This window comes from Aythya marila (genome assembly GCF_965140915.1).
Source record: "Aythya marila genome assembly, chromosome: 14".
Taxonomy (NCBI): domain Eukaryota; kingdom Metazoa; phylum Chordata; class Aves; order Anseriformes; family Anatidae; genus Aythya; species Aythya marila.
In genome coordinates, this window is record NC_139055.1 from 15407765 (window position 1) to 15433164 (window position 25400).

At 43.5% G+C, this 25400-nt stretch overlaps 2 protein-coding genes across 10 annotated transcripts in view; one reads left to right on the forward strand and one right to left on the reverse strand.

Moving 5' to 3' along the window:
• Window positions 1-7910, reverse strand: part of HNRNPAB (heterogeneous nuclear ribonucleoprotein A/B) — a 29250-nt gene extending 21340 nt beyond the window's left edge. For 3 of the 9 annotated variants that reach the window (XM_082771497.1, XM_082771496.1, XM_082771494.1), the window contains exons 1-8: window positions 7772-7910; window positions 7257-7590; window positions 4086-4254; window positions 3841-3999; window positions 3290-3421; window positions 1626-1734; window positions 1380-1532; window positions 1217-1301 (exon numbers count right to left, since the gene is read on the reverse strand). In XM_082771497.1, coding sequence (XP_082627623.1) covers window positions 1231-1301; window positions 1380-1532; window positions 1626-1734; window positions 3290-3421; window positions 3841-3999; window positions 4086-4254; window positions 7257-7561 — 1098 coding nt within the window. In that variant the 5' untranslated portion in view covers window positions 7562-7590; window positions 7772-7910 and the 3' untranslated portion in view covers window positions 1217-1230. Of the gene's footprint in view, window positions 1-636; window positions 962-984; window positions 1302-1379; window positions 1533-1625; window positions 1735-3289; window positions 3422-3840; window positions 4000-4085; window positions 4255-7256; window positions 7591-7771 lie in introns of those variants that run through there. The other 6 variants (XM_082771502.1, XM_082771501.1, XM_082771498.1 and 3 more) reach the window with 4 other exon arrangements.
• Window positions 7911-15918: 8008 nt separating this feature from the next.
• Window positions 15919-24520, forward strand: NME5 (NME/NM23 family member 5). Its single transcript, XM_082771453.1, has 6 exons — window positions 15919-16005; window positions 16821-16987; window positions 18796-19001; window positions 19386-19486; window positions 20502-20620; window positions 23098-24520. The coding sequence occupies exons 2-6, from the start codon at window positions 16859-16861 to the stop codon at window positions 23182-23184; spliced, it is 642 nt and encodes a 213-aa protein (XP_082627579.1). The 5' UTR covers window positions 15919-16005; window positions 16821-16858; the 3' UTR covers window positions 23185-24520.
• The last annotated feature ends 880 nt before the right edge of the window (window positions 24521-25400 follow it).

Below are 25400 nucleotides of genomic sequence, written 5' to 3' on the forward strand. Positions count from 1 at the left end.
AAACAGGGCTGCATCACTAGCAGCAGCTTGGTTGTTTTTCCTCCCACAGCACAGCTTCAGTAGAAGTTCTTTAGTGTTTTTGGGGGGTACACAGTAAGACTGTGAAACTCAGACTCTGCATTGATAACTTAATATCCATCTAGCCTGTCTTCCAAGACAGGTGTAGGTATTAGTGAGAACTTGTAGGGATCTCTCAGATTCAGAACACTGAAACGTGAAGGAAGTGCAGCTAGCTTCTTGCATAGCTCTTGTGCCTCCTCCTGCAAAGCTGCCTGGACTGCCAAGCCCTACCTGAAACCTATGCCTCTGGCTCCTCCCACAGAGCCTTACAACGCCAGCATTACTACAGTTATGCTGAGCCTCTGCTTGCCTAGAACATGAGCCAACAGCACAGCCTTCCCCAGCAGCTGGGGAATTCCACCCAAGTTCTCTTCCATAACCTCCAGGCAGAAGTGACTGCAGTGTAGCTGCCACTTAACTGCAAGCAAACAACTACCTACCAATACAGCCCTCTAGTTCTGAGATTAAAAGCATTAAGCCCAGCTCTCCATCTACCAAGGTACTGCCATGAGCTAAGTTCTGGGAACAGCACACCTCCATTTTACTAATACATAAGCTGAAGAATGGCACAAGACACTAGATTACGCCTTTTTTATTTCAAAAGCTAGGATAGCTTCAATATCCATGTCATGGTGAATCAGAACACATGTAAAATACCTTACAATACATTAGATTCCAAAAAGGTACCAAAAAGTACAGTAAAATTAACACTTCCGTTACAGGAAATGTATGACACAAAAACAATACAAAATAAAAAGGTGGAAAGTGACACTGGTTCCCTAAGATGCATCTCTTTCTGTACAACTGGAGTAATGCAGAGTCCATAGTTAACTCCAAGAGGCAGTCCCTAGATGCAGAGCTGCAGCTTTAAGCAGACCCTCAAAATCAGTTTCAGTTTAACCTATTAATAAAATCATTAATTAATATCTTCAGCAAAGCTGAAATTTACACACCACACTGTCTAGACAACTAGTTATCTGTAAGTATTAAACATGTAAAACATTTCCAGGGAGCTCTTCCAAGTAAGATGCACATTTAACAGGCCATAGAAATTTATTGTAAAGTTAAATTTGGTACAGAACTGAAATCTCCATCTACAGCATTGTATACAAAACCTATGCAGTCATTTTCCAAAAGAGACCATGCCACTGCATACCTGAATAAGTTTGATCAATATGGCTTGTAGTTATTCTGATGGCCACCACGCCTTGGTGTCTTCCCATAATTTGCACTGCCTTGACCTATGAACAAGACAACAAATGCATTAAACTGCTAATTAGTTACGCTTGCTTATACCCAATACAGTTCTCTTTACTTACTGTAATCATAGCCTGGTCCATATCCATAATACCCATATCCTGAATAATCATAGCCTCCATAGCCACCATAACCTTGCTGATAGCCGTATCCTTGATTCCCATAACCCTGGTTCCAGTAATTGCCATAACCTTGATTCCAATTTTGACTTTGAGCTATAGAAGGGAAAACCATCCACAAAATCCCATTTTAGTACACACAACTTATTTTGAATGTGTCCATACTAAAGTAGTGCGTGTAGTACTTACCACCGCCTCTTCCACCTCTGCCTCTTCCTCCATAGCTACCTCTTCCTCCACCACTACTGAACTGTTGCTGCTGGTATACTTCTTTTGGCTGTGCTACCTTTATCTCGCACTGAAAATGAAGAACAAGGAGGAGTTTGTAGGTTGTCTTAGAGCAGCACTGCCCAAACCTAGCCACCTAGGGAAGCCAGCCATTATCCCAGAGGCTAAGGAGATGTATGCGCTGTGCTCCCTGTCCTATGACCAAGACAACTGCATATCCAGGAGCATCTGATTTATCGCACCGCCTGGGCAAAGGTAAGCCACTATCAGCAATTCAAAGCAGCCCAACGCTTTTGGTGCACTTCATGCCGCCCATTCCCCACAGAAGAGGTGGGGAGGTCACCTGAGCACAACCACTACTGCTCTGCAGCAGCCACAAGGCTGCCCTGCATCCTGCAGGCCCTCTCAGGCTAAGGTGCTCTACTGGCCTGCTTCACCCAAGCTGCACTGACTGAGGAGCTACCAAGAAGGCTGAGAAATAAGCCAGAGAGTTCTCCTGGCAGCCTTCATACACCCTACAGACAGGGTGTGCGTTGGGCTGTAAGGTACACTTAACTCTTTAAATAACCTATCAAGTTATAAGATTAGGTAAAAATAACCAGTATTGCCATGTCCAAGACTGGTTCCCCAGCTCAAGCTGTCAGCCAGCTTCTACTTCCTGAATCTGCACATGGTGAGACACGAAGGCTACTGCTCCTGGGAAAGGAACTGTTCCCTGCAATGGTACCTGAGCACACCCAGCTTGGAGTTCTTCACATGGGATCTTGCTTTAAGGTAACGTGCTGTTTTTATTGTTACTATGACAAAACAAGCCATAGTTGCAGGATACACAAATATGGCTTCTCTGCTCCTTGCACACATGACCCTTCCCCTCTCCTGAGGAGCTTTATTGCTTACTACAGTGTCCAGCAAACAATGAACAGGTGGGTGCTGATCAAAAAGTTTCCCCTGTACTGTGTCCAGTCTTAAACTAAGAGCAACCCAAGTCACTGCATGAAGCAGTGTAAGAGTTCCAGCAAGGCAGGCTTCAAAGTTACTATACGGTTGGCACTGGACACAGCGAAGAGGGATGCCTGCCAGCCAGCAAACATTCTTTGCCTCCAGTCCTTTTCACTGGCTTCACACCTGAAGCTGCAGTAGCTCCTGGCACAGATGAGCACTGTCAGCTGCTCGGAGCATCTCACACCACTGTTAGAGCAGGCCAGGTTTGAGGGTCAGCATTCATCTGCTCTCTGGTTCTTGCAGCAGTTCCAGTAAGCCCTGAATTTACGCAGTTACTCTACACAGAAAGAAGAGTATTGGTCTGCTCAAATGGCTTGTATCACCATGCTGATACATAAACAAGCCAGTTTTTCCTGTGTGTTTGAGTAACACAATTAGATCCTTTACCTATAAAAGCCCCTAGAACACAGCAAGCATTAAAGCCACAAATACTGGCAAAGAACCTTGGTAGGCTCTATGACTGAATGTATGGCAAAAAGGAATTATGGTAAACTGCAAGCTGGCCTTTTTGTACTTTGGGTACTCTGAAATCAGAAGTCTATGATATCCTTTTCAGAGTAAGGATGTAGTGGTATTATGCTTAATAACTTGGTCAAAAGTTTACAAATCCAAAAAGTTTTTACCTTGCTTCCACTGACGTTATGGAATTTCTTCTCCAAAACCTTCTTCACTGGATCTTCTTCCTTGAAAGTGATGAACACAAACCCCCTCCTTTTGTTGGTCTTTGGATCCATTGGAAGTTCAATTGCTTCAATCTGGAGACATGAAATACTGCTGTTAGACTTGCAGTTTAGAAGAACAGTTGAGTACATTGCATTGGGGACAATAAGACTGGAAGTAAGTTTCCCATCTATTCATATTGTGCAACAAAGTTGCACAAATCTTCCTCTAGGAAGATTAGCTTGCAAACCAGAGGCTTTGACTTTACAAATCTTAAAAAGCACTTTTAAGATAAATATTATGGTTTGTTACAGGTAAGCTTTCTAATTAGCCAAGTAAGCAATTACTGCAGCATGTGCCTGCCTTGCTTTCAAGACGGGTAACCTCTGGATCAATTGTAAAAGCCTTGATACTTCTAAAATCAAGTATTTTGCAACTTGCAGATGATTAGTCAACCAAACAGCAACCCTAGACTATGTTGTGTGCAGGTGTTTAGTAAGATAATGCTACACACCTCTCCAAACTCTCCGAAGTATTCCCTGATTTTCTCTTCTGTGGCTTCGGGGTTAAGTCCCCCAACAAAGATTTTCTTCACTGGATCCTTTTTCATTGCCATGGCCTTCTTGGGGTCAATTAGTCGTCCATCTAGCCTGTGTTCTTTCTGTTCCAGAACCTGAAATGTAGTTTGATAAGATTAACTCAAGCTGAAAAGTTTACCTTTAAGTTAAGAATCTGAAGAAAAATGAAACTTAAATTCACCTTTTCAACACTGCCAGGTTCTTTGAAGAGAATAAATCCAAAGCCTCTGGATCTTCCTGTGTTGGGGTCCATCTTTATCGTGCAGTCGGTTACCTCACCAAACTTGGTGAAGTAATCTTTCAAGTCTTTTTTGCTTGTATCCCAACTGAGGCCGCCAACAAACATCTTCCTGAAATTTCAAAGAGAAGAGCTATTTAGTCTCAGGAAGTACAACAGAAAAGCACATGCAGCAAGATGCTTAGACTGGTGCACAACTCAGCAGCATTGTCAGAAACAGGGCCAAATGTTTAACCTTAAACATTTCTGCATCTTGTCAAAACCTGACTAATACTACAGGAATGCACAACATGGTTTTTTTTCCCTCCTCTTTGAGGGAATTACACAGTGCACACCTAAAGTTTATGCAATGCCATAAGAAACAGTAAAGGTGGCCTAATATATTCCTTACCAGTGGCTTACATTCATCCAACATGATTCTGCTATTTGCAACAAAGCAGTATTGATTACCAATTACTGCCAGTTCAGGTTTTGGAAAGAACCTGGGGTCATTTCTAGTGCTTTGAAAGCACTCAGGCTAGGAAAGGGCATCAAAAGCAAAATATTTAAGAGCTCTTATGATTTGGACAAATGGCTATAGAAATGTTAGTCCTAAGAACAACCTCCAGAATTTAACCAGACAACTACAACCCCTAAGAACAGTCTCCTACAAGAGACAGGACTTTGGACCTGCCTCAACAAGCATGCTGTGCACTTCTTCCTGTTTAGCTACCTCACCAGCACACCACTCAACCAGCCTTCCCTTTCCTGAGAGGCCACGATACAGCACTTCTCTACCCACTTGCCCACAGAGAACAGCTCCAAAGTATCACAAAGAACTAGAAACTAGTGAAGTCCAATGCAGAACTGAGGCTAACAAGCAAAACTAAGATCTGTCAATAAGGTACTTATCAAATGCCTCACTTCCAATGAAAACATTAATAACGTGACTGTATTTTCTATTTTCAGAGTTTCCAAGGTAACAAACTAAGCTTTTGAAAGCATTTGAGCCTTTTTACCTAACTATAGACTAAGGCTGTTTAAGTTGTCATTGTTCTGTTTAGAGGCAAGCTACACCTGGCACTAGAAGCCAGCAGCACTTTACAAACTGAACTAGGGCTACACAGAATTGGCTTTTGGTGTTAAAGTGTAGCCACGACTTGTTAAAGCCAGCATCCGTTGATGCTCAAAAGGCAACATAATTAAAAAACCTTTAATTGCTCTGTTTTCTAGATTCTTCGCCTTGAACTGGATGGAGCCATATCCTTTGTAGGCTCAGTCATTTTTCAGATCAAGCCCTGCTCTCTCAAGTGCAGAGTGGTACGTAAGGCCCAAGCAAACTGCATGCTTCTCACAGCCATTACAAAAACAGGCCCTAAGGAGTGAGCCCTACAAATTCCACTAAGCCTTTCACTAACAGGTAAAAGTTAACCTGATGGCTTCATTCACATCAGAATAGCTGACCATGCAGGACTGCTGTAATCTGCAGACTTTCTGTAGCAAACCCTGGCATCATTAAGCACACAGAATGGATCCAAAGAAATTCAAAGTTTGGGAGGACAACAGCAGTTTGTCTGCAGGCAGCTTTAGCTGCTTTATGCCCACCAGACAGGGCTATGTAGACATGCAGACATTGCCACGTGCTAAACTCATCTTTTACCACAGCAGCAGATAGCGCACTTTGTGATTTACAATCCTTTGTTTTTTTTCAAGTTATCATGATCAACACCCACATGCATAGAAATACCACTGTGTAGAGCCTTTGAAATTAAGACCAATTTCCTAGTATTTAGTTTCCCTTTCAGAGGCCACACAGACCAGAAAATTGCACTCTTAAGGTATAGTTATTTTCTTCCTCCTCCTCACCATATCAACACAGATAATTCAAAGCACGGTTCAGCTGTTAACAGAAGGGTTAGTGTCAGTGTCCTGAACTCTGCCTTGGACTTGTCTGCAGGTTTACATTTTCATAGTTCAATCCCTGAAAATAACTGCTTTTTTAGAGGTTTTAATTCAAGTGGATTTGGGATTGAAGACTTGTTACCTCCTCTGCAACAAAGGAGGAGACGAGACACTAACACCCACCATGAGGGCAGAATACTGAAGATAATATAAAGAACACAGACACTGTAAGTGTGGTTCTCAATCCTTCAACAGTGAAGAAGGCACATCCAGCCCTAGGTAATGGGAAACTTGTAAAACTCTTCCTCCTTCCCTTAGAGCCTAAATCTATTCTCCTATGGTGGCTCCAGCTCGCTGTTAGCCTCAGCCTCAGGGAGCTGACCCTCTGATCAGGCCCAGTGACAACAAAGGGAGTTCCAATGAAACACACGGGCAGAGAGGATCACAAAGACCCTCTTTAGAAACGGGCTGCAGTTCTCAAGTCAAGCGTGGATATTCATAAAAATAAGAAGCTAACAAACTACGACAGTAAGTAAATTAATCTTACAGCTAAAAGCCAACAAAGCCACCGAGACTCCTCCACAAATCGCTCCTGAGCGATGAGCAGTTTTCTGACAATGCTGCCAAGTAGTACACCAAAACCGCTCTTTCTTTCCCAAACGCATCACACATCACCTTGGTCACGCTGTTTTTCCCCTTACTCCCTCCAAAAATACTTAGGACTACCACGGCTCCCTTCCAAGCACGGATTATTATTTTTGGAGGCGTTACACAAAGCGTGCTCGTGTTTACACCAACGGCGGGGCTCACCCGTGCGGCCCCCGCCAAGTTGCGAGCAGCCCACCCCCTCCACCAAAACCCAACTCCCCCCATCCTCTCCTTCCCTTAAAAAGGCACCGAGGAGGAGAAACAAACGCGGGCCGGGAGGCGAGCCCGGCTCCATCCCCTTCCATTTTACAGCGGGAGCAGGCGAGCAGCGCGCTCCCCGCCCCTCCCCCAGCCACCACATGGCGCCAACAAAAGGCAGCTCCAGAACAAAGGAAGCGCTGCTGCGAGTGCCGCTGCTGCTGCTAGCGCTGCGAGCCCTGCTGGGGCTGCTGCAGGGCCGCGGCTCGCACCGGGGCCTCCCCTCCCACCCCCCCCTCACCCAACCCCGGCCGGGCACCGCCGAGCCCCGCAGCGGGCCCGGCTCCCTCCCCCCCTCCCATGGCCCTGCCGGTGCCTCCTCCTTACCCCGCGTCCTCCTCGTTCTTGCTGGCGTTGATCTGGTCGCCTTCGGCCCCATTCTGGCTGGCGGCCGTCCCCGCCGCCCCCGCCGCCGCCGCTCCGGCTGCCGCCGCCGTTGTGGTCGCCGCCGCTGCCGTCGCTGCCGCCGTCGCCGAGCCCGCTGCTGCTGCCGCTGCCCCCGCTGCTGCCGCCGGGGCCCCGCCGGTGTCGGGCTGCTGCTGCTGCTGCTCCCCCCCGGCGCTCTCGGCCGCTTCGTGCCCGTTCTGGGTGGCGCCGGCGGCGGCCGCCAACTGCTGCTCCGCTTCGGACATGCTGCCCCGGCCGCTGAGGCGAGAGGCGCCTGCAAGACACGGGCGGAGCGGGCGGGCGGTCAGCGGGCGGCTCCCCCCGGCCTCCCCCACCCCCCCTCTTTCCCCCTCCTTCCTCCCCCTCCTCCTCCTCCCCCCCCCCGCCGGGCCGGGCCGGTCTGATCCGGTCCTCGCCCCTCCCCCCCCCGCCCACCCCACAGGCCCCGTACTCACTTTAAAACCCCGCTCGCGATAAAATCCGGGCCGTGCCGGAATCGGATTAAAATCGCCCCCTTGTGCCCGCCGAGAGCCGCCCGCTGCGCTCCGCCGTCCCCTCCCCGCGGCGCCGCCGCTGCTCCGCGCCGCCTCCTTCCCCCCGCGACACGTCCCCGCCGGCCCGCAGCCCCAACGCGTGGCCGCCTTTATAGCACCGGAGCCCCGGGCACATCGCAACAAAGCGCCTCGCCGTTGGCTTCCGCCGCCCGTCACTCAAGGCCGGATGCGGGTTCTGATTGGTTCAACGGCGCGGGGCGGGAGCGGAGGGAAGCGGTTGGCGAATGGCCGCCCGCGGCACTGGGCTGAGGGGGGAAGGCGCGCGAGGGGCCTCGCGCCTCAGCTCCCCCCTGAGGGGGCCGTGAGGGGACCGTGAGGCGGCCGCCGCCTCCCCGCCTGCCTCAGGGCTCGCCGCGGGGTTTTGGCCCCCGGCCGGTTCCGCTGCCGCCCGCCGGGCTCTGGGCTGTGCTCTGGCACAAGCGGAGCTCTCCGCTCTCGGCCCGGGCCTCGGCGTTTTGGCCCGGTTGGAGCCGGGTGAGGGGGGCAGCGCCCCGTGCGGGGACCTGGGGGCTCCCGTCAGAGAGGGGCAGAGCGCGGGGCTGGGACAGCCGGGCACAGCCGCGCCTTTACAAAGGAGAAATCGGGCCCTGTGCTGGAGGGCTGGGAGCAGCGATTATTTCCTAACTCTCTGTAGTAATGGATGCGGGTGCCGTGAGGGTGCTCTGCCCGCAGGTATCTCCCCTGGCCCTACTTGCACCCGCTGTTACAGGGCAGGAAAAATGCACGGAGCCAACTGAGCACAGCGAGGCGTTTTTTTGTGAGGCAGCCTAGTCTAGGATCCAGGCTGGCCTTCAGCAAACTGCTTTTAGAGCATCTTTTATCCTCTACAAGAGTTGTTTTCTCAAGTAGCAACTCCGTAAAGTTAGAATAGGCTATGCTAGGTGTGATTTTATAGGCTTTGTAGCTGTACAAACAGCAGATCACTAAAGATGAGCACAAAATAAAATCAACATAGTCTGTTTAGATTAAGGGCTCCATCCACTTTTTTAAAGTTAAAAACAGCCCGCTGCCTTGGGCTATGAGCCAGACCTCTTAAGGGAAAGGAGAGGGGAAAAAAAAAAAAAAAAGGAAATCATACTTAGTGTTATAATATCTTATTATCATATGAGAAATAGCCCTCTGCTACAGCCAAGAATTTGAAGCCACTCTTCTGTTACGGTGCTGTGGCTTGCCACAAGAACCATTTTAACCGGTCCAAGCTGCTTTGGATTCCCATGCACACGCACAGCAAGACTGCATCATATTTGTTACTGGAATTGCAGGGTTTTTTACATATAATTTCTAGAGTGTAAGTTGTTGGACATAGTGGCTATTTGCTTTTGTAAATCCTTTTTTCCTCAAATGTTTACTGCCCACAAATCAAAAAATATTAAAGCGGTCTAAAAACGTGATCAACGTGAGTAATTTCAAGAATGCAAGGGCACAGTGTAATAGACTGATGTGTGATTTTGTCAGCCAGGTGCTCTATTCCTGAAGGACATTAATTTGTAAATATTCTGCTACACCTTCAGACCAAGCTATAATAGCTCAGAATTTTATCTTTAGAGATGTTTATCTCAACCTAGTGTGTTGACAGAGTAGAGCAGGCTACAGACAAGCACCACAACTAGCTGTTAAGGCTAAAGTTTGTGAATGCATGTCATATGAGGTCAGGTCCAGTTACAACAGTATGAAGAGTGCCTAACCAGCATGGTTGGAGATTGTAATGCCCGCAGGACAGGTTGTATCTGTTATCTGATAAAGATTCTTATTGTTACAAGACTATTTTTAAACTGTTTTTCTTACATTGAACTTAAAATAAAATGTTAGAAACAAAAACAACAAAAAAACATAAGATGGTCTTTATCCTGATTTATGCCATCTCAGAGAACTTGCCCCACATCCGGCAAGAGAACTTCTGTTGATTTCTTTTAGGCAGCCTTGGCTAAGATTGCAATCAGTTTACACCAAAAAGGTATGGTTCCTGATTAGAATCACCAAACCGCGGTGTCAGCTGCATGTGTTAATTTACACAGTGCTGTCAGTTTGCTTCAATTGGAAAATATCCTGCAGTTGCGTAAATCGCTACGGGGAGAGCTAAGATCAGACTGGTGTTTGCAGGTACAGTTGAATGGGCGGGCTGACACGGTGGCTACTACCTCCCTTCCTCACTAGCCACTTTCTTTTTTGCAGGTTTCTCTGCATGCAGCTGCTGAATGCAGAAACACCTTCTGAAGTTGTAAGTTCGCAGACCAGCTCGTGAGAGTAAACTGAAATGGGCAGCAGTTTATGTGAGTCTGTCATGTGAGGTTAGGCTCAGCTGATGGATAGAACCTGAGTGGTTTTGATGATACAATTTATTACTTAATCTCCCTCTGCTCTGAATATCCCCTTTGTATTTCATCAAGCCTTGCTAAAGGTTTGCACAGTTATCATTTCATTTGGAGTTCTCCATGTTTTTCCCCTCTCTCTTTTTCAGTTTTCTTTCTTACTTTGCTGCACTTGTTTCATCTTTCCTTTCATAGCTCTTGCACTGATATTTTGGCATATTATCATTTTCCTGCTTAACAGTGCTTCTTTAAATCAGTTCTCTTTTCCGGCAGCCCGTTTCTTCTGGTTAGGTCCATCTCAATCTCTCAGCTTGGCAATTCTAAGTAGCAGTTCCCAACTGCCAAGTCTTATCTGTGATTCCCAGTTGCCCCATTTTGATGTTTGCTGCTTTTTATGTCCCATATCCAGCAAGAGGATAACAACACGGCTGCGTATCTGGTTTGGAAACGAAAGACTTGCATGACTAACAGAGCCACTCTTTGCATATATATGCATTGAAGACTGAGAGATGAGACTCTGAGCTGTTAATGAGTAATATTTTTCTCACCAGGCCCCATCATGACACAGGTTATTTAAAATAATTCATCTGGAACCTGGGTTTCAGTCCTGCCTTTCACTCCACATTCAGAGCCTGTGGTTAATCAATGAAAAATAGACACACAGCTTGTTGGGCGGTAATCCGTACATGACACATTTACTGCTGAGAAAAAAAACTAGCATTCTATTTGCTATTTTGTTAATCCTGTAATTACTGTTGTTATTAATGGTGTTGACTGAAGTTCAATTGAATTTTACTTGTGTATGAACTTCTGAAATTGGGCCTAATTTTGCCTTTCTGCCAAACTTGTTTACTCCAAGCCCTGCCCTTGCTGTCTGCTCATAGGAGTTTTGTGCCATACCCGTCTTCATTGCTTCCTTCCCGTTCTTCTTTATCCTATTTCCTTTTTATTTCCATTGCATTGATTTGTATAGTTTCCCTCTTACAGAGGAACAAACAAACAAAAAAACATTTACTGGTCTGAAAATACTGGTGTAATTTATCCCTTTTCCCAAGACTGTGTCTATCTTGTATAAATTGATGGTAAGCATCTCATTTAGGTCACAGGTAGCCTACTACACATAAAATATCACCTGCAAGTTAGTTCTTATGCACAATATACATAAATAATAATAATAATTGAATAATAATAATTATTATTATGCAAGTAGCCCTGTTGATTTTAACATAATTGTTGAAAGTAAGTGGTCAGAATAAACTGCAAAAAGGATGCCTTATGCTACACTGAAATAAGATGAAGATGCATTTAAGCAAGTATTTACAATATAACCTTTCAAAGCACATTATTTAACTGCTTGTCTCTTTCCATTTGCATATGATAATAATATTGCTATTAGATTCTTCTTAGAGTCATTTATTCATGGTGGATAGTATCACACTGAGTACTTAATCCCAGAGCTTAGTGGTCTCAATCACCCAAAGCAATATGATGTTAAACATCACGTAGAGCAACGAGAGAGAAGAGGTGGTGCTCTGAAAGGTTGGGTGGAAGCCTAATATCTCTATGCAGCATCTCTACACAGTGCCTATATTCAAACTGGGAGGAGCTTTATAGAAAATGGCAAATCAATGGTAGCCTCTACAGGTGTTCAACATGAGCTCATCCTGAGCAACAACATGGGACAAAGCAGGAAGGTCTTTATTTGAAAATGCATTAGTAGAATTCAATTGCATTGGCTGGCTCATGTTGTAGGAGCTATCCTTTGTGGAACAAAAGGTAAGTAGGACTGGATCGATGCGTGAATGGGCTTGCAATTGAAGACTAACAGTTTTGTGCCTGATATAGAAGACTCGCTTTGAAAAGATGTGGAGAACTAGCATAAACAGATGAACCAAAAAAAAATGTCTTGCAGCATCTTTCTGAATGGAAATGAATGATTGATTTGTTGAGGCCAGAGAAAAGGATGTCAGCGATAAAGAAGATGAGAACCCGTGCAAGAGTCCCAGCCACGTCAATAAATCACAGATTTACATCTCCCTACCTTGATTTACATCTCCACAGCAGTTTAGATCAATCTGAGCTTGAACCTCACATTCCTGGCAGTGAGGTTCCACCCCCTCCTTTGCACAGCTGGTAGTAAAATAACTCAGTAAAAAAGTGGTTGTTTTCAGTCAGATTTGTCTAGCACACGGTCATTACCAAGACTTTAAATGGAGACAGCTTAAGTTTGAAAGGAGACAGTAGTATGAGGCTGTCAGAGAAGGAAGGGAGGAGAGACTTGAGATCAGAGCTCATCAGTGCTCTTGCAGATGAGGGAAAGAAGCACAAGGGGAACCTACTGATGTGCCAAGCTGAAACAGCATTTGGGGAAGCAGCAACAGCAAGAATAATTGCAAAAGCTAAGATAGGTGGATAATTAGCTGTGCTAAAAGTGACTGACAACCAAAGAAGAGATCAGTTGAAGATCTGTTGAGAAACTTTCAGATGACTAGAGGAAGCAAAACTATTTTTGAAGTGGATTTACGGTAGAACCAGACAAGAGATGTGGTTGGAAGACTCTTAAAAGTGAGGTGAGGAGAAACACTTCTACTGAACGATTTTTAATTTTTACTTTTTATGTAAAAGAGACAAGTGTGTCTGAGTGGGTGCTGGGCGGTCAGAGCAGAGCAAATGACTGAAGATGTGACTAAATGAAAGAGCGAATGTGAGGGTGATCAAGAAATTAAATAGGATGAGGTCAATAGGGCAAGTGATGGAGTTACAGAGGAAATTTAGGTAAGATGTTTGTTATCACTTAGAGATTTGTAGAAAGGGGAAGCGTCATGAGAATATTTTGTTAATTTTATCTTTAAAGAAAATTGTGAGTTAGCAAATAGAGGAAAGCAGAAAGAAAGGCTTGAAATAGGTTAGTCAGCAGCAATAAAAAGCTAGCTAGGATTACAGGCGTGCAGATAAGCTGCACAAGTAGAATTGTTTAGCTGTAAGAAGGCAGAAATGGAGGAGGGAGCAGGCTTGCAGGAGAGGAAGTTAGCGTGATCACAGGATTTCCGTCAGAAACACTTTGCACTGCACAAGCAAGCATGGATGAAGCAGGTGCTGAAGGTAAGCTGGTGCTGTGGGTAGGTATGACAGACTTTATCATGAGAGACAGAAGCAAAGAAGTCAGTGGTGGGTGAAAGTTGTGTATACGGCAAATGTACAGCTAGTAATTTTTTATTATTTTTTTTTCTCTGTTTGACATCAAAATGCATGTAAAGCTAAAATATGTGCAAGTTTCATTTTTAATCAGTGCAACCACCCAGGACTCTGTAGCTTTTATCGTGTTATCCAACACAATCTTGCATCATTCTGCTTTTCTTTTTCTTGTTAAAAACTAACAATCCACAAGTAATTATTTTGTCCACCTTCTTGTAGTATTAGGGTACAAAGTTCTGAAACAGTATTTTTTCATTTAAAAAGTTACATATCTTTGTTACTGGCGTGAAAATACACCTGCAGCCCCAGTTTTTCAGTGTTGTTATATTCCGTGCCAGCTAAAAATAAGACAACCAAGGCTTGTTAAACCGCTTAACAGATAAGATACGGCAGCAAAGCTATGCCTGGAGAAGTATTCAGAACTGTAATGGTTCATTACATGGTAATTAAAATTTTACTCTTTGATTCTTTCTTTTCTTTAACTCAAAATCACATTCCTGGCCTGCAGGAGTTAGGGAAAATTATTCAGACTGGCCTTTTGGTTATTTGAAATATCTCTTCAAGCACTATAAAGATAATATGCATACAATAATGATATTAAGACAGGGTTGTAAAGATGGGTTTATAGAATCCAAGGATTTTGGAGAAATCTGTGAGATGCTCTCTCTGTAAAAAGACATGTCTTTGTTAGGGAATGCATCGTGTTATTCTCTTAACATATGGGGCCACTTTAAATGTGTAAGGCTGCGTTATTAAACTGTCGTGGGAAGTGTAGCAGGAGGAAACCCAGGGTAATTGGCTGCAGCTTTAGATGCAGCAGCCTGCTCATTGGAGAGCAGAGGATTCTCTGAGATGCTAAAATTAGACAATCTCCGCCCTCCAGAAATGCTTCTGGAAACAGCAAGGAGGAGAAATTCTGACACAGAAAGATGGGGGAAGGAGCGAAGTGCACAGGACGCTGCTGGTGGAGAAGCTTCAGCGTATAAGGGTGCACAGAAGGATACATATATTTTTCTCTAACTTGGGCAACTGGCAAAAAATGCACATAAAAAGGAAATTGCAAGAAAGTTAGTGTTTTACAAGGATATTAAATTCAATGTTTCTTATGTAATAATCTGAAGTATTCACTGGGGCTCAGGAGGCCTTTGAGCTGCTAAATCTAACGTCGGGCTGTCAGACATACTCATTTACTTTGGAAAAAAATGACTCTTGCTGCATTAGCTGAACTAAATGAAAAAGCAGATGAACTTGCAATCTTTCTACCAGCCTGTTTTTCATAAAGTGTGTTTCTCCATTATCTGAGTTGTTGCTGTGCTTCTAATGCCTTCAGATTAACTGTTGGATAAGCAATCTCTGTCAAGGGAGCAAGCATCGTATGTCCGTATTAATGAAGGAAAGTCTGCGGCTGATCAAGTCTTGTGCGTTTTCGTTTCTTGGAGCCTTTGTTTTTTCAAGTTATGAGAATAAAAACAATTTCAATCTTTGATTTTTCAAAACATGCTTCAAGCTGGCTGGAAAGAGATGGTGTGATTTTGTTTCTCATTTGTATTTCTACATTATTTACATGTGAAAAATAAGGCATGGTGCGTCTTTCTTACACTAAACCCACCTTTTGCAGTACACTTACAGTCCTTCTACTAACCAGGGGCATGCGGTGTCAGCATTTCTGCCTTTTGGCCTCGTGTTTTCAGTCAGACTTCATTAAGAAACGATGCCTGCACTGGTGGCTGTCGGCCCAGCCTCACCTCAGGGGCTCCTGAAGGCCAAGGGGCAGCTCCTGCCGGAGGTGTCAGCCACCCCCTGGGCTCGCACCGTTTCCGATAAGGGCGGCGGAGGCCCGAGGGCGAGGAGCCCCGGTTGTTATCGGCTCTGCCGGCCGGGGCACGCCCCGATAGCCAGGCCCGGGGGGGCGCTGAGGTGAAACCGGGGGGGGGACCCGGGGAAGCCCCGGGACGCGTGGGGCCGCCCGGTGCGGGCCCTCAGTCAGAACGGGGAGGCTGCTGTTTCCTCGTCGTGTGTCTGTGATAAAACCAGTAGCACTGGATGGAGACTGTATTTAAAAAAAAAAAAAAAAAGAGCAGAATGGCGGTATTGAGGAGCTGGGGGCTCGGGGCGCTGTGCCGGAGATCCGGCAGGGAAATAAAATAAGCGCTGCCACGACAAACACCGAGTTAAATAACCCGCAGAGCGCTTGCGCGCTGAAAGGCTCCTTCCCTTCTCAAACCCGCCAGCTCCCCCACATCGCCTTCCCCCTGCTGAGGGCACTCAGCCCGCTGCGAGCTCACGGCTCGCGGGGCGGTCCCGAGCGGGAGGTAAAACCCGGGCTTTGTCTGGGCGAAACAACAACAAAAAGCACAGCGGGCACCAAAACCCTCCCCACACACCCACCACCCCTCCTCTACTCTCCTATTTATTACACAAAGAGCTCAGAACGGGACAAACGCGGGCTCTGAGGCGAGCTTTGGGCAGCAGCCCTTTCGCGCCGGGGCTGTGGCGGCGCTGCCCGGCCGCCATTTCGGAGCCCCCCCCGCGCACGCAGGCAGCGGGGCCCGCCCGGCGCTGGGGCGCGGAGGCCATCTTGTGGCCGAGCCGGGCGGAGCCGTCGCCTAGCAACGGCGGCGCAGCGGGAAGGTGCGTGGCATGGCGGCCGGCACGGGGCCTGAGGGGACCGGGCTGCTGTGGGGTGAAGGAGCCGCTTCCTCGCCTCAGATCCTTGGGGCTGTCGGGGCAGGGAGCTGCGGCTCCAGGCTCGCCGGGTGTGGGTGGTTTCAGCCCCGGGGGGTCTGTGCCGGCAGCCCCCTCGCTGGGGGTCCGGGGTTGTTCCTGGCAAAACATCGCCCCGAGCGGGTGGGGTGAGATGAAAAGTGGTCATAGTTCCTAGGAAAGCGCTTCCAGGAGTCACAGAGCGGTTCTGTAGCCTAATAGCTTGCTAACGGGCTGATCCACTCAGTTAGGAAACTGGCACTTTGTCTCAAGTCCATAAGTATGAGAATTAATTAGCAATTGGGAAATACCCCGCGGCTTGCAGATGGATCAGGTCCAAGTGATAAATCCCACAGAGCATTCTTTGTGCATAAGAATACAGATTTGGGGTTTGGTGGAACACATGGGTTTTAGATGGGGAATGCGGGGTACTGCAGTGGGCCTGGCTCTTTTTGCAGGTAGTACAGTCTATGGGATGTTTCTCACATCCATTGTTTGAGTTAGTGACATTTAAGAGTAATTATATCTCATGATTACCTAACGTTTAATTTTGGCATATTTTCTACAAACGTTACTCTACTAGAAATGGGAATGTGAATTACAGGGTGCTCACTAGTCCAGGGAAAATCTCACCTGGATGCTCTGAAATTGGGATATTTTGTTCCTAGAGCGCACCACGAGTGTCACTGCAGGTCTCTGAATGGTGGAGAAACCCCAAATGTCATGAACTTATGTCATTGCAGTACAAAAGAGGCATTTGAGTTCTGGCTTAGAAGCGAAGATGCAGATGTTAATGCCTGAACCTCAGATTTTTGTGGAAAGAACTCTGGCCCTCATCAAACCAGATGTCGTTGATAAAGAGGAGGAAATAGAGGATGTGATTCTCAGATCAGGATTTTTGATCGTTCAGGTAACAGACTGTTCCAGAGAAAATAATTGCAGTTTGTAAGTCAGAACAATATTTGTCTTAACTTGCAGCCATCAAGACAGTAACTAAAAGCTCATGTGTCCAGAAAGCATTTGTGTTTTTCATGCCATTAGCTACAACTGCCAGATCAACAATTTTGCTGACCATGGGAAAACACAGACTTTGTTGATAAACTGGGATTTAGCAAACATATGTAGCAGATAAGTGGACTCTCCAAAGTAACTCTTTGGAGAGTGTCTACTTTCCAGCAGCACAGTGTTTCTTGTACCCATTTGCCAAGTGAGTGCTTCCAGAATTAATTGACCTAGGTTGGTGTCCAATTGTGGTCTGACATGTTTTTTGGTTTCCAGAGTTGATTTCTTTTTGGTTTTGTTTTTTGGTTTTGTAAATAGGCTTTGTGAATGTTTAAATTCAGAACAAATGTTTCGTTTAAATAGGCCTTGCTGAGTTCTTTTTAAATTTGGATCTGACACAGTGGTCATGGGAATGTTGCCTGGAGCATTGCTGCAACCCTTCTGCTACTTGGAAAGACTTTAAGGTGTGATTTTCAGCAGAGGTTGTGTTGAGGGAAAAAAGTTGCCTTTAGCTGGCAAGGAAATGAATTCTCTAGGCCCTCTTTTAGGGGTCTTGTCACACACTCTCTTTGTAAGAGCAGATAAAAAAAAAAAAAAAAAAAAGTATTAAAATAAGCCAGAATCCCTAGATGACTTTGAAGCAAGGGATATGTCAGGATCTGCGGCAGGGAGCAGCCAGCAATGCAGCTCTGTGCCTGGCAGGCAGTGTCAGTTAAACTCTCGTCCAGAAACGGATCGTAACAAGACAAAAACCCTTCCTCCAGGTTACCCAGCGGGGCGGCCGCTGGGTGCCGCTGTCCTCCTCCTCCTCCTCTTCTTCTTTCTCCTTGTGCTGGGGCAGTAGCACCCTAGGTCACGGCACTTTGCTCCTGCTGAGCTTCTAGATATAACTTTATCTCCCTATCTCTTTATATCATATGTTTATTTTTTTTTTCCCCTAAAGGTATAATCTTTCATTCTTGTAAATGTCTCTCTTTTCCTACACTTTTTTTTTCTTTCCCTACACTTATGGTTGTTTTATTTACAGAGGTGAGATTAATTAATTAATTTATTTATTTTTAATGAGAATACGTTTTTAGTATCTTCTGATGCCGCCAGTAAATTTTGGCACTGAAGCTGTTAGGAATCTGAATTTGCATTACTATGTATCATGTAAGATCAGGCTCAAAGAAAGCACTTTTTAATACATTTAATTCTCTTTTTTTGTGACTGCCCTGTGCCCTCTGATGGATAACCTGCTGAACTTGCAGGCTAGGCTGCTATTGTGAAAACATAAAGCCTAAGAATGAAAAACAATTGCATAATTAACATTGTGGGTTGAAATCTATGTAAAAGTAGAACGTTATTGTGGAACAGCTGAATAATTAAATACTGTTGTTCTAATGCTTTTCGCGTTTACTATACAGTGCCCTAACTACTTGAAGTCATTCAGCAGGTTTAAATGCTGTAGTTTGTGTACACTGAAATCACACCTTACTCAAATGGCATGTTTGTCTGCTTAATTAACATGGAAACTTACTGCTTTTTTGTGCTCTGTGCCTCAAAGAGGATCAGGTGTGGGAGAATCGATTAGGTTGGAAGGTTACTCCATGTCTGTCAGGCCTGCACTTGAAAATGTGACTGCACCAGAGAACTGTGTGGTATCTGTGGTAGCAAGCTATCTTAATTTAGCAAGATTTTTTTTTAATTCTTTTTTATTTTACACTTATTTTTTAGAAACGGAAGCTCCAGTTAAGCCCAGAGCAATGTAGCAACTTTTATGCAGAGCAATATGGAAAAATGTTTTTTCCTAATTTAACAGCCTACATGAGCTCTGGACCTCTAGTTGCTATGGTTCTTGCCAGACGTAACGCAGTCTCATACTGGAAGGAATTGCTCGGACCATCAAACAGCATAAAAGCTAGGAGGACTCACCCTCACAGGTAACTCACTGGTTTGCCGTGGTGAAGTCAGGAGGGTTTTCTTGTTCTCTTAAATGAGACCTGAATTTCTGTGTCTCCCCCTCTTCGTCTCTGCCTCTTTCAGCTGAGATGCAGATTTAGATCAGCCTGTTATCATCCTCAATTATGTGTAAAATAACTTCTAACTCTTTTTACTTTTTTGGAGTAGGCACAGTTAACCCCTTTTTCCAAGAATGCTTTGTGCGTGAACACAAATTTTAGGGTGCTACTCAATTTGTTTAAAAAACAAAATCAAACCACTGCTTTGTTAACTGGTCCATGTATATTGCTTTTTTACCCCGAGGCTGTTGAGAGCTGAAAGAGATTTGCAGCTGCCTACCAAACAGTTCTTTCTCTTGCTTTTAGTTTAAGAGCAATCTATGGGACTGATGAGCTGAGGAATGCGCTTCATGGCAGTCTCAACATTTTCTCAGCAGAAAGAGAAATTCGATTCATGTTTCCAGAAGGTAAAATGGTGCAAACAATGTATTGCCCATGTTTGGGAGGATAGCAGTCTGCTCAGTTGTTGATTGTCGCTTTTCAGACTCTAAATATAATTCGATTTAGAAGGGCTCAGGTTTGTTTGCTTTGTGCAAATGTGTATCTCTTTAAGTTGATATTCTCTGCTACAAAGTGCATACCAAAATCAATTTGAAGAGCTATTATAGCTACAGAGACTGCCTCGACTTTTCAGAGTCTGTAGTTTGGGAATTGGAGTGACTAAGGCTGGTAAATGAGAGGAAATGGGAAGCTGTTATACTCCAGCATGTTTTTCTGGCACTGTCAGCCCAGGGACTCCTGTTGGCTCGAGGAGACTCACTCCCTTGGGCTGAGGATGAGTAATTCCTGTTCAACAGTAGCTGAGTGCTCACATTACAGTGCAATTCCAGAGTTAAGTGCCAAAGAAATGGGCCATAGCACCTGGACAGGCTGGGAGATGATCTCTTGTCTGTAACATTTGAAAGATGATTTTGGTCTCTGATAGAAAGATGCGAGGGAAACTGACCAGAAAAGCATCTGCTTTGTTGGCTGGATCCCTTAGTTTCATAAAAGTTGTTACGCTTCCCTACAGACCATACCTCCTGTGAACTATGGCTCTTTTCTTCATCTTGACAACAAAGCTAGGCTTAGTGTGAGATTTAGGCTTTCAGAAACCAGTTTCATACTGCAAGAAGGAAGTACAAAACATGGGATATATTGTTTCTCTCCTACACCCAATGAATTTTCAAGGATGTAGGTGTTTCCCCAGATGATCCAAGTTCCTCTCCTTCCATAATTGGCTATAATTAGCAAGATTACCTCAGGGATGTTGTAAAGGGATTTAAGTAGTTTCTTTACAGTTGGCTGTGTGAGAAGCTCTACCAACCATTGTGTATTATTAACTTATATGAGTCTCTGCTTACCTATAAACTACTGTTGAAAGAATGCCTTTTTTGATTGTTCTACAAACTGCTGTCAAATACCTGTGGTTACTCTTTACAGTGATCTTGGAGCCAGTTCCAGCTGGGCAGAGAGCTAGGGATTACTTGAACCTTTATGTAAATCCTACCTTACTAGCAGGGCTCACTGCACTTTGTAAAGAGAAGCCTGCAGATCCTATGGTACGTACAGTGTATCAGCATCGTGTTGCGTGCTTTGTGATACGTTTCCTCTGTGTTAGAATTCGTGGTCTCTGCAGGAAAACTCCTCCTCTGTTAAAGAGCTGTGCTCCTTTAGCTACCTGGTAATGAGGTAGCCAAATAACATTTGCCTTTCAATACGTTGATTTGTTTGTTAACAGATGAAATGAGGACCTGGACTAAATGAAATCAGCTTTGACAAAATGACAGTTGTTTTTGGTGGCTTCTATAAAACTGTTGCTAACACATAGTAGTTACAGACATCTAGAAAGGTAAACAGGGGCTATCATACGATGCCAAATACACATTTTTTTATTTTGTTTAATGTTTCTGAGGTGAGTTTGAAATGAAATAACTCTAATAATAGATTCTAGGTAAGATTAGATGTTAATCACACTGGTAGTAGTTATGTGGTTGAGTAAAACAATGTAGAGTTTCTATCAAACTGCCCATGTTTTGTCATTGTTATGCTTTATTTCATAATATTAACTTCATCCTTCTTTAGGATAAACAATTATCTCGACTGTATGGCATTGATAACATTTATTTGGGCTGTTCCGTAGTTCACCAGGAAAACTAATTAGGTTTCACTCAGAAGAATCATATCTTGAATAATCAAACTGACCTATGGAAAATTCTGTCATCTTAACCCTTTCTATCTAGCAAGTTGTTGCATCTTGCACTTCTTTCACAAGTTATTCCTTTTAACCAAGAATTTCATACAAATCACATATCTTAGTGGAAAGACTAGAGTTCATTTCTTGCATTTTTCTTTTCAGGCCCTACAGAAATTGGCTTTCATCTGAGAAAATGTGGGGGTTTCTTTGTTAGTTTTATTTTTTATTGGTAGTATTCTTAAAGTTCAAGTAATTCACACCAGTACTTCTTAAAGAATACTGATAATTAATCAGTGTGACAATTTACTGGCAGCTGTGGTGGATTCAACATCAGTTTTCTAATCAACATTGCATTTTTCTGAAAGATTCCACAGGGAAAAAGAAAGAAGCCTTAAAAATAATTTAGAGGTATTTCTGTGACCTGTGCGATATACATGAGGTCAGATTAAATGTACTCTGATTGCTCCAGTTTTGTAATCTGTTCACTTTATCTGTATGTCTGGCACCGTTAGCACAGAAATCTAGAAAATAGGGATGGAAGGTTCCTGAAGTAGTCATTTCATCCACCCCTTTGCCGAAGGGCCCAACCAATTGTATGTAACCATTCCTAACTGATGTTTGTCTGGCCTGTTCTTTAGCACTCCAAATGATGGAGCATCTACTGTCTCCCTAGGCAATCTATTTCAGCACTTAATTACACTTAGATGAAAATCTTTCACTAAAAGTTAGCCCAAATCTCCTCTGCTCTGGTTTTAAACCCATGACAATTTTTGTTTTGTTTTACTAGCCCCAGAGGACATTGTGTCCACTGTAATATCTCCTTTTATCTCCTTTTTTTTTTTTTTTTTAAGCAATTTAATGCATATTTGCAGTGTCACCATCTTTTTTTCCCTTCAGTTATTTCTTCACTATATTTAAAAAAAAAAAAAAAAACTTATTTTTTCTATCTTATCTTGTAGGCCACGTTTCTCTGAATCTATTTGTTTCCAATTAATCTCTACAGTTTCAGCACAGTTTCCTAGCATATTTTTTAAACCTATCCTTTTTGTAACTGGTAATTAAAGAAAAGTGTTGCTTACCTTACTGGTCTACTATTCTATCAATTCTTTCACTTCAGGATATGGTACCTGTTTTACACAGCATTCCAGAAACAAATCATTGACGGCCCTGTGAAGTAAATAAGGATGTGTTAAATCTTCTCTTTACAAGTGGAGAAATCGAAGCAGAGGTTACTTTGCCTAAGGCCAGGCCAAGACATGGGCAGATTAAGTTAGGACTCAAGACATTCCTACCTCTCACATTCTTACTTAAGTACAATTTGCTGGAAAATGTACAAGATGAATTTCAAAAAGTCCCCATGTTTTGTTTTTAAGCTTAAGGCATTAGAAGGTGATTTCAGTGTAGAAGACTGTGGCATTGTTAATGAATCATTACTAGATAGGCTATCTGTAAGTGTTTCTGGGAATAATATTTTAAGCACTTTCATACATACTGTACAGCTTCATTCCAAAACAGAGTTCAGTTTATTTGAAGTATGGCCAAAATATTCTTATACACAAAGACAGACATTTCCAGGAAAAGTTGTCTTCTAACGATCAGCGTGAGTTATTCAAAAGCAATGCAAACTGTGAAGATTTAAAAGAACGTCTAGAAAAATCAGGCTATTTGTAGGTTCATTTTTTCTGAAAGGTCTTCATTTTGCAACACAGTAGGAGAGTGCATCAGAGGCTTCAAACAAGGCTCTAAATAGTTTTCCATACATTAAGTAGGGAAAAAAAACAAACAACAACAACAAAACAAAATTGAAAATGTGTGTTTAATTTTTCTTTGTTATACATCCAGACTTGGCTTGCTGACTGGTTGATTGAACACAACCCTAATAAACCCAAGCTACGACATCAAATCACTGAAGAAGAGCATCGGGAGTGAAAAACATCACTCAGTGGAAACCACCTCAAGCATTCAAATTACAGATCTATATTATCATTGGCACTGTATCCCTTCGGTGTACAATTAATGTAATCTGAAGTAAATATTGTCTTAACTACCCATGTCTTTGTGGGATAAACCTTTCAGTTAACCAGGATTTAAGTTAGAGTAGCTTTTCTGTTGACTTGGAGAATGTAGAATTACATGATAAATTTACTGTGTCAAGTGATTAGAAAAAGATGAAATGATCTTGTGGTGTTACTTATACTGCTGCTTTCCCCAGTCACCTTGTTTTGCCTGTTTGGGGAAAACAAAATTATTTAGACCACTGCAGATTCCTCAATGCCATACAGCTGCCCCAATCTTTGTGAAACTGTAATTTGTCTCCAGCACTTGTCAAGAGGTGCAAATCCCATTATGAAGGAGAGGAACCTGAATGTAACTTAGAAAACAGGTACTGGTGGCATCGTATTTGCAACTTGAGAATTTTTATTGTTGGTTACATCACCGAGCTATGGTCACTCTTACAGATGATTCACTCAAGGCTGATGTATTTTGTCAGAATACAATTTGAAGGCCTTAATTAAAGCTACATTGAATGTACATTTCCTATCTCAACAGAAAAAAACACAGTGGTTATAAATCAGTCTCAGATTTCCATTAGAAGTCACAAGAAGGTTTACTTTAGTCAAGGACTAATGATATCTTCCAACACTTGTTTAAAGAAAGGTGTTTAATTGCAGCAGCTCACCTTAAGGGTGTTTTCTGTGTTCTACTGCACTTAAAAGGTCTGCCGCTTTCTGCTGTTTTCCTTGTATTGTTGGTTACACTTGGACTTTAATGTGTTCTGTTGGAGAATTTCAAGCAAATGCATTAGGGGCTGTGTTGTTCAACAGACAATGTGTTAATCATGCACTATGATCTATTATTAATGTGATTGGACTTTTTTGGGGGGGAGGGTGAGACATGCTTGGGGGCCTTTTTTGATTTCTTACATGTTGCATTTGCCCTGTTAACTTCAAGGTTTGCATCCTATGGCTTTCCTGCCTTGCATGGAGAAAACAATGTTGTTCTGCCAGCTCTGAAATATTAGTATTCTTGACTAACACTAAATAAATAAACAACTTCAATGTTTATTTTATGACAAGCCTTGCTTGATTAATTACCAGAAACATTAAACTTTTTTTAAAATCTAATTGTTTATCTTTTCAGTGGAGTAAGTGACTGTTGCCACCCCAAAGAATAAACATACAGAAGAGCAGTCCCTACAATAGTGAGATCTACAAGTCTTGAGACTTAAGAGTTTTTTTTTTTTAAATAGGTGTTTTTTTTTTTTTTTTTTAAAAAAAAAAAGCCCAAAACCTCAAATATGAAGAAAAAAAAAAAAAAGGTCATTAGAAATCCTCTGAACAGATCCCTTTATAACTAATTTCTTTTGCCTACTATTATTGTTCCCTATAAACGTCTGATTGCTGCAATTACGGGACAGTTGTGCATTGTGGTTTCCTGTCGGCCAAACCAACAATTTCTCATTTGAACCCAACAGAAACAAAAATTCAGTGAATTCACAATACATTCTCCTTCATTTTTTGTCAGCTATGATGGTATTTGCTTCCTGATTTTGATGTGTTGCAGCCTGACAATAAATATCTCCTTTAAGTTACTGCTGAAGTTCTTAGTTTGTCTCTTGCGACAGACCTGTGTTGTGTTATACCTATAGAAGATTTGTAACTTCCCCAGCAAGTATGTGGGTTCTGTGGTATACCGAGACGGTAGGAGCAAGGGCAAAACCAGCTAAAGTTACCAATGCTATTTCTATAACCGTGCAATATCAGTCATTCAAGTGGATGTCTGTTATGGACTTTATTCTCTAATATTAGAGCTAACACCTTCAATCGCTGACTGGTGTTCACTTCCATTTTTTAAAGGGAAAGAGAGGAGATGCATTCATCCCTTGGATGCCATTTTGCTCACTGTATCTATACACCTCACACAGGTATTAATCCAGAAAATCTCACAGCTGGGATGGTGAGGGAAGCTGCATCAATACGTAAGATGGGGGCAGAAGGTCAGTCCTAGGGATACCGAATGGGCAACCAACCTGGTCCCCTGGGGGAGCTGTTACACCATAGGAGAGGCTGTTTGAGGCAGTGCTGCTTACGTTTCAGCTGGTCTTCAGGATTTTATTTGGCACGGAGCTTGGCCAATGTTATAAA

Coding starts and splice junctions, on each gene's coding strand:
- NME5 (XM_082771453.1), top strand. CDS start 16,859: ATGCAGATGTTAATGCCTGAACCTCAGATTTTTGTGGAAAGAACTCTG. Junction 19,002..19,385: donor AGGAGGACTCACCCTCACAG/GTAACTCACTGG, acceptor TCTTGCTTTTAG/TTTAAGAGCAATCTATGGGA. Junction 20,621..23,097: donor AGAAGCCTGCAGATCCTATG/GTACGTACAGTG, acceptor TTATACATCCAG/ACTTGGCTTGCTGACTGGTT.